Source organism: Diadema antillarum, unplaced genomic scaffold, assembly GCF_040938485.1.
Source record: "Diadema antillarum isolate AM-2024a unplaced genomic scaffold, OU_Dant_1.0 scf00000191, whole genome shotgun sequence".
Taxonomy (NCBI): domain Eukaryota; kingdom Metazoa; phylum Echinodermata; class Echinoidea; order Diadematoida; family Diadematidae; genus Diadema; species Diadema antillarum.
Window position 1 is genome coordinate 980558 of NW_027271080.1, and position 9232 is coordinate 989789.

The window sequence follows — 9232 nt, forward strand, 5'->3', positions numbered from 1 at the left end:
TATTTAAATAGTCGGCATTATGGTCAAATTCTACGATGTTATTGGGAGCTGTCTTTGCCTGTGTGTATAGCATTTATTCATATTAATACCAAAGCCTAAATCTGTTATAGTCAAGTTAGTGGTAAGACGGCATTTCGCGGCGAAGGTTATAGTGTTGCATTAATTTTGTCAATCATGGCTGTGTGATTGTGACTGAGCTATAAGAACTCGGTAGAATTCACGCAATGAACGTAAAAGCTAACGTATTACTGTCTGATTTAAGGGTTCAGTTATTTTATTTATTTATTTATTTATTTATCTATTTATTTACTTATTTATTATACACTATACGCGTCCTATATTCACCACGGGATGCAAAATGAGTGGCCGCTGGCCGCGTTGTGTATAGGTGACCGCCATAGGGTCTATACTCTGGGCCCCGTCTTATAAAGCCTTCAAATCAATCACAAGTCCCCAAATCAATCGCAACTTGCATTGAAGCTCTCAAAAAACTTGCGATTGATTTCTATCACAAGTCTTTATAAGACAGGCCCCTGGGGTCGTTATACTCATAGAGTTGGATACCAATCCAACTCTAGTATATGGGTCTATACTAGTATATAATAACAGCAATTTCGTGCGGGGGATTTTTTTTTTTTTTTTTTTTTTTTTTTTTTTTTAGTGGCCGCTATAAGTAGGTGACCACTGTCGACAGGTGGCCGCTAAATAAAGACAGGTTGTTACTAGATTGTGGGCAGAGCGATGGTTCAAATAATATGTTTCTACGGCGGAATCTTATTCAATATCTTTAGGCTTAATGCCTTCTTCTCTAGCTAATTATCTACAATAATAGTTGAGAATACAGAGAGCGCAAACGCGCGCCATCTGCTCGCTATCGTACTGTACTTCGCGTCTGAGAACCGATATGGGTTAGTAGTAGTACAACATCGCTGAACATATTTAGATGAACAGTGAAAGTTTACACGAATTTTTAAAATGAAAATATGAAAACAACTGTCATATAAAACTATTGCAATGGTAAATGCGATGGCTGAAAAAAATTCTACGGAATGTTGTTCATTTTCTTTAATGCTTTCTTCTGATAACTTATTACTGTATTCTCAAGCTGATTATAGTCAAAATGCATGCGAGAGCGCAAACGCGCGCATCTGCTCGCTACCGTTACTGCGCGGAAAAACCAAACTGGCCTATAATAATGGGATAGCAAAACAGAGTCAGAACAACATGAACAGTGAAAGAAACGTGAACGCTAAGAGTGAAATCTAGAAAGAATCAAGTGTCATACAAAACAAGGTGCATAATATGATCAGAGCGTTGTTGAAAATGTTGCAAGGGATTCTTGTTAAATTACTTCAGTACTTTCTTAACCAAATCATTTTGTCGAGAATGCAGAGAGCGCAAATTGCGTTCATCTGCTCGCTATCGTACTTTCGCGTCCAACCGATATCGGTTAGCATATAGCACAACAGATGTTCAGAACACAATGAACAGTGAAAGTTACACGAACGTTAAAATCAAAATGTCAAAACAACTATCATATTATGCAGGTATAGTCAGAGCGATAGCTTAGAAAGTTGCTACGGAATATACTTGTTCAATTTCCTAATGTCCTCTTTTCTATACCTGATTATTATCTTGTCGAGAATGCAGATGAATCAGCTCGCTATCGCGTTTGCACTGCACGTCAGAACGGATGCAGTAGACATTCTGAATACCATGAACAGTGAAATTTACACAAACGATAAAATTAAAATCTGAAAACAACTGTTATACAAAATAATAAAGCTATATATATTAAGAGTGATGGCTCAAACTGTTTCTACGGAATCTTGTTCGATTTCTTTAAAGCTTCTCCTCAATCTTACTATTTTGTCGGAAATGCAAAGAGCGCAATTGCGTGCATCTGCTCGCTGTCGTAGAACCGTTATGGGTCACTATAGTATACAATGTGTAGTACGGTTACAGTTCGTTATTCCGGAAGGTTCGTTTTTCCGAAAGTTCGTTAATCCGATAATGAAATAAGGTTTGCTATTCCGTATAGGTTCATTCGTCTGAAAATGAAATAAGATTCGTTATTTCGAAATTTTGTTTATCCGAAAATAAAATAAGGCTCGTTATTCCGAAGGTTCGTTATGGACTCTATTTAATTTTCGGATTAACGAACCTTCGGAATAACGAACATATGGAATAAAGCCACAAATATTCGGACTAACGAACCCTTTTTCATTTCTAGGCATAGGGACTTTGTGTGTTTCGGATTGACTAACTTTTGGAATAACGATCCTTCGGAATATGAAGGAACAACATCCGGTTAGTACAACAGAATCGGATGTTCAGAACACCATGGACAATGAAAGTATAAACACGAACTTTAAAATGAAAATCTGACTTCGAGTGTCATAATCAAATAGTTAAAAAAAAACACTATTACATGGTCAGAGCGATGGTTTAAAATACCTTTTTTCTACGAAATCTTGTTCAATATCGTTACAGGCTTAACGTCTCCTTCTCTAGCTGATAGTCCTATAGTCGAGAATACAGACTCTAGAGCGCAAACGCGCGCCATCTGCTCGCTATCGTATTTATTGCTTCGCGTCTGAGAACCGATATGGGTTAGTAAACAACATCATGCAGAACATCATGACCAATGAAAGCTACATCAAAATCGCAATATGAAAAACAATTGTCATACAGAAGATTTGTAATGGTAAATACGATAGCTCAAAATGTTTCTACAGAATGTGGGTCATTTTTTATGCTTTATTCTGATAGCTTTTTGTGTCTGCTTTTCAAGCTGATTATCTACTGGAAGTCAAAAATGCAGAGAGCGCAAATGCGCGCATATTCTCGCTACCGTAAGAATGCGCGGAAAAAAGAACACAACATGGCTAAGTGAAACAGACATTCAAAATAACATGAACAGTGAAAGAAACATGAACGCTTGAAGTAAATCGGAAAACACGTGTCACACAAAATAGTATAAGGTGTACAATCATGGTCAGAGCAATTTTTGAAAATGTTGCTACGGATTCTCTTTAATTTTTAATACTCTCTTCTCAACCTGATAATTTTGTCGGCCACTGAATGCAGAGAGCGCACTTGCGCGCATCTTCTGGCTGCCGTACTGTGCTATTAACAAAAACAAAAAACAAAACAAAACACACACACACACACACACACACACACACACACATAGGCCTTTGGGTTAGTAAAACAGCCTACTGGTAGTCAGAACATGAGCAGTGAAAGAAACGTTAACGCTATATAGAAGTCAAATCTATAAAAAAAAAGAATTACGTGTCATAAAATAAGGTGTATGATATTCAATAATGATCAGGGGTCCGCTTCATAAAACTTGTTATCAGTGACATCTGCCACATTTCTATGACAAAATTGCTCTCAGCCAATGAGATGCAAGGATTTCAGTAGCTTGTCACATCTTTTATGAAACGGAGCCCAGATTGTTGTTAAAAATGTTGCAACGGATTCTTGTTCAATTACCTTATACTTTCTTCTAAACCTAATTATTTTGTCGAGAAATCAGAGAGCGCATTTGCGTGCTTCTGCTCGCTATCGTACTTTGCACAGTGAAAAATACAAGAACTTTAGAATTAAAATCTGAAAACAAGTGTCAGAGTGAAAATGTAGGCCCGACTATCATCGGTTGGGATATAGCCCGATCGGGTTACCAAAATCATTGATTTTTATTTTGTTTTTGGCGGCCCGAAAGTAAAATCTGGTGGCCCGAAAAAAAAAAATCACGAAAACATAAGAAAAACTAAATCGGTCCTACTTAAACATACGCTGTAGAAAATAAGTATCCTGAAGTGATACAGGTACCCACGTCTAACCGTTCAATCGTATACCGTTTATTCTGAGTTCTAAGATTTAGCAAATAGGCTTATAGATTATTATAAAAGTTGATGCCTTACGATCAAAACTTGCTTTGAAATGAGAAATTGATGGGAACATACTTTGCAGACATTGGTAAACATCCGGCATTTAAATTTTGTTTTAGCATTGTATAAAGAGCCGAAAGTTACCGTTATTCATTTCTGATTGTAAAAGCAATCATCCAACATTTTCTACTATTTTAGCACCTTTACGGAGCCGAATGTTGCCGTTATTCATTTCCGAACGTGAAAGCAAACATCCTCTATTTATTTTAGCATCTAACTGAGCTGAGTGATATTGCTATTTACTTTCGAACGTATTATTAAAAGCAAACATCCGGCATTTATTTTATCATCGTTCCATACGGAGTATAGTTAGTCATTTCCGAATGTCAAAGGAATCATTCGACATCTTATCTTATTTTAGCATCTTCCGGAGCCGAATGTTATTGCTATTCACTTTAATACATAAAAGCAAACATCCGGCATTCACTTCGTATATACGGAGTTGAATATTATTGTTATTCATTTCCGAACGTCAAAGGGACATTCGATATATTTTATCTTATTTCATTTTATTTTAGCATCCTCCGAAGCTTAATGTTATTACTATTGATACTTTCGAACATAAAAGCAAACATCCGGCATTTCATCGTACGGAGTTAAATATTATCGTTATTCATTTCCGAACGTCAAACGGACCCACTCGACATTTCGTTATAGCATCTTTGGGAGCTAATGTTATTGCTATTTACTTTCGAAGATATCATCAAAAGCCAACATCAGACATTTATTTTGTTATCGTACGGAGTTGAATAGTATTGTTATTCATTTCCGAACGTCAAAGGGATCGTTCAAAATTTATTTTAGCATCTTCCAGAGCTGAACGATATTGCTCTTTACTTTCGAAAGTAGAAGGAAACATCGGCATTTATTTGATCATCGTACGGAGTTGAATATTTTTATTTCCGAATGTCAAAAACAAAAATTCGACATTAGTAATACACGAAGCTGAATGTTACTGCTATTTACGTTCGACCATAAAAACAAACATCAGATATAAATTTATTTTATCATCATACGGAGTTTGAATATTATTGTTATTTCCGAACGTCAAAACAAACATCAAACATTGATTTTACCATCTAAAGCAGCTGATTGTTACTGTTATTCATTTCGAAATTTTAAAGCAAACATCTGACTGTTATCTCAGCATCGTTTGGAGCAGAATATTACTACTATTCACTTCCGAATGCAAAAACAATCATCTGACATGTATTTTGGAATCTTCCAAAGCCGAATGTTATTGCTATTTACTTTCGAAAGTAAAAGCAAACATCCAACGTTTATTCAATCATCGTACGGAGTTGCAATGAATATTATTGTTATCATTTCGGAACGTCAAAGGGATCACTCGACATTTCAGCATCTTCCGGAGCTATGTTATTGCTATTTACTTTCGAACATAATCATCAAACATCCGGCATTTATTTGATCATCGTACGGAGTTGAATATTTTTGTTATTTATTTCCGAATGCCCAAAACAAAAATTCGACATTTATACGGGGCTGAATATTATTGCTATTTACGTTCGGCCATAAAAGCAAACATCAGACATTATCATCATACGGAGTTTGAATATTATTGTTATTCATTTCCGAACGTCAAAGCAAATATCAAACATAAAGCAGCTGAATGTTACCGTTATTCATTTCGAAATTTTAAAGCAAACATCTGACCGTTATTTTAACATCGTATGGAGCAGAATATTACTGCTATTCACTTCCGAACGTAAAAGCAATCATCTGACATTTATTTTGGCATCTTCCGAAGCCGAATGTTATTGCTATGAACTTTCGAAAGTAAAAGCAAACATCCGGCATTCATTTTATCATCTTACGGAGTTGAATATTATCTTTAATCATTTCCGAACGTCAAAGCAAACATTGACATTTATATCAGCATCTTCCGGAGCCGAATGTTATCCTTATTCATTTCCGAACGCAAAATCGAATATCTGACTTTAATTTTAGCACCGTACGGAGTTGAATCTTATCATTATTCGATTTCAAAAGTATAAGCAAACATCCGACATTAATTTTATTTTAGTATCATACGGCCGGAATCGAATATTACCGTTATTCATTTCCAAAATTAAAAGCAAACATCTGATATTTATTTTAGGTTCTGACGGAGCCGATTGTTACAGCTGTTCACTTCCAAAAGTAAAGGCAAACATCCGACTATTCTGGGGGAAAATCTTCATTTCCAAAATCTTGGTGGCCCGATGTGCGTTTTTAGCCACCGTTAGTGTCGAGCGCTGCATGGTTATGGTAAGAGCGATGGTTCGAAATGTTGCTACCGAATCTATTATTATTGCATTTCTGACACGCTTTCTTGTCAATATTACTAGTATTATGATTATCTTGTCGATTTTGCAAAGAGCGTAATTGTGTGTGTGCATCTGCTCGCAATAGTACTGCGAGTGCAAGAACGAAGAAAGTACAATTAACAGACACTGAGAATAACAGCGGTAAAAGTCACACGAACTTTAAAACAACAAGTGAGTACTCTCGCGCCGACTTTAATGCGAGGAAAAGGAAGAGGATTTGACCTTCCTTTTTGGTGACAGAAACAATATGAGGTGTAAATTGGCGACCATCAGTTAGCAAAAGTAAAATACAAATCCGAAAGAAAAATGGAAAAGAAGGGGCCAATTGAACGCAACACACACACACACACACACACGACACACAAATAAAAGCATTCGTGTACTGAAACGCAAGATTATAGAATGACAGTGGACGGACGAATACACGTGTTCGTACACGTAGGGAACAAGGGAACAATGTACTACTACTCGCGAGTACGCCAACAGCTGGCGCTCTTACGATTTGTGGCTATGCGATGAAACGCCGTGTTCAAATTTGTTAACAAGGATGAGCGCGCGCGCAAGTGATCGCCACGCACTGAGCGCAATCGAGCGCATATGAGCGCGCTCATCCTGTGATGTTGATCGCAGGCGGAACTGTATTCTTTGATGAGGAAAAAAAAACCAATAAAGAGCTGATAATAAACCCAGAAATATGAGTAGCATTTAGGGGAAACTATAAGAATTAATGGGGTATGTATTGCAGTTGAAATGCTCCAGTTTGCCTACAGTAGGTGCAGATCTGCAGTTCTAGAGATTCTAGTGATACAGTGGGCATGAATACACTCGTGATTGACTTGAGAGAATTGTACTGAAATTGAAAAATGGAATTTTAAGATGTGAAGTCCTCACTGTTTACTTATTTTTTTTTTTTTTTTTTTTTTTGGCATTTCAGTTTTGAAGCTCTTTAGGTTGTGAAGGAAAAACAGGTGATATTTGAAATGTTCATTCAGGTAATAACATTTTGTTTGGAGTTTGTTTTTCTTGGTATTTTTCTTGAGCGGCTTCCTCTGCAGCCATTGCTATGCCATTGTGGGTAGTACTGGCTTGCGAGTCACACAGAGTTGGTCGAGTTCAATGATCCCAAAAGAGTCTCAGATGTTGCCTCTGTCATGATTTGTGAGAGATTTTTGATCACCCTGTGCAAGCATCAAGTTCTTCCAACTACTCAAACAGGATAACTACTTGACATGATTTTTTAATCTATTTATTATTTGTTTTTTGGTGGGGTTTTTTTGGTAACTGTTTTATAATCAAAGATGTAGTGCAATGCTATTCCAAGTTTTAATTATAAACTCAGTCTTCATTTTTTCATCCATTTTCCCTGCTCTTTGGGTTTGAACATTTCATTTCCCCTATAGCCTGTTTTCCAGGCTGCCCGGTTAGTGATATCCACTTTGGATAGTAAGACCAGTTTTTCTTTCATTCATTCATTCATTCATTCATTCATTCATTCATTCATTCATTCATTCATTCATTCATTCATTCATTCATTCATTCATTCATTCAAAAAAGAAATTGAAAAAAATGATGGCTTTATTTCTCCTAGGCTGCCTGGTTAATGATATCCACTTTAGATTGTAAAACCAGCTTTTCACTAGAAAAAAAAAACAACAAAAAAACAACATTTGTCAAAACAAAACTTGTAAAGATAATGTCATACATCATATAACAGGACAACATCGCATGTCTTTGACCATCTCTGAAGCTGTCAAACGAGTTCCACTCTGTGTTGCTTGAAGGTACATGTAAGACCACTCTGTTTCACTCTTTCTTTGCAATCCCAGGACATGGCCTTTGATGACGGAGGCGTCCCATCCACTGAGATCATCGACAAGTGGCTGGACCTCCTGAAGGTGCGCTTCCGCGAGACGCCCCGGAGCTGCGTGGCCGTGCACTGCGTGGCCGGCCTCGGCCGCGCCCCGCTCATGGTCGCCCTGGCTCTCATGGAGGCGGGCATGACGTACGAGGACGCGGTGGCCTTTGTGCGAGAGTGAGTCTTTACCGATGCTGAAAGTCTGAAATCCTTTCAATCAGAATGCAGAAAGAATTCTGGACTTTGTTTGACCATTGCGGTGGAGTAAACCGTACTGTCAGATACTGATAATCTCCTCTGCACTATTCAAAGAGCTCTTCTCAGAAAGGCATGTCAACTATTGTGGTATTTACACCATACACGTATCTATTAGGATTTACATTGTACCTTCCTTTCATTTCTGTGATGTTGAGGGTTTGTTTAGAGAGTCAGCTACTAAATGAAGAAAAAAAGAAAACTGGAGCTTTTGACTGCATTTTCACATATCATGGGCTAGTCAGAACTGAATGTTTTTGGAATGACAAGATGAGTGAATATTGAAGGCTATGACTGTACAGTATTATCAAAGTGTAGCATCTTTGCTCAATTTATACATGTTCTATGCATATTTTTTTCCTATTTTCTTTTCCCCCGCCTCTCACAGGAAGCGTCGCGGCGCCATCAACGCCAAGCAGCTCTACTTTCTGGAGCGCTACAAGACGCGACTGCGCATGAAGCAGCCGAAGAACGGCAAGGGCGAGTCCTGCTGCGTCATGTGACTTGCTTCCTCCGCCCCGTCCAGCTGCCTGCCTGGTCCATGATCTCCATCGCTTGATGGCCCATCGTCATATTTTTTTCCCTGTGCATCCTCTCTCGTTGCTCCTTATCCTCCTTATCCTCCTCTTCACCTCCCCCCCCCCCCCCCCCCCCAAAGTCTGCTTCTTCAGAACAGAAAGGCATATGATTCCATTGATCTCAAAAAGAACAAGGCCAACGAATACCGAAGACCTCCCACTTGTGTTTTAGAGAGCGACTGAAGTCGTCGCGCTCCAACAAAACAGCCATCCCAAGACTCTGCCGCACCAACCTCCTGAAACTTTGCCAGGTGTGGC

The 9232-nt window shown here is 38.1% G+C and overlaps 1 protein-coding gene across 3 annotated transcripts in view; it reads left to right on the forward strand.

Annotated features, from left to right (window-relative positions):
• Positions 1-8980, forward strand: part of LOC139723459 (protein tyrosine phosphatase type IVA 1-like) — a 67203-nt gene extending 58223 nt beyond the window's left edge. For all 3 annotated transcript variants that reach the window (XM_071634703.1, XM_071634704.1, XM_071634705.1), the window contains 2 exons: positions 8113-8318; positions 8785-8980. In XM_071634703.1, the coding sequence (XP_071490804.1) occupies positions 8113-8318; positions 8785-8899 (321 nt within the window). In that variant the 3' untranslated portion in view covers positions 8900-8980. The remainder of the gene's footprint in view (positions 1-8112; positions 8319-8784) is intronic.
• The last annotated feature ends 252 nt before the right edge of the window (positions 8981-9232 follow it).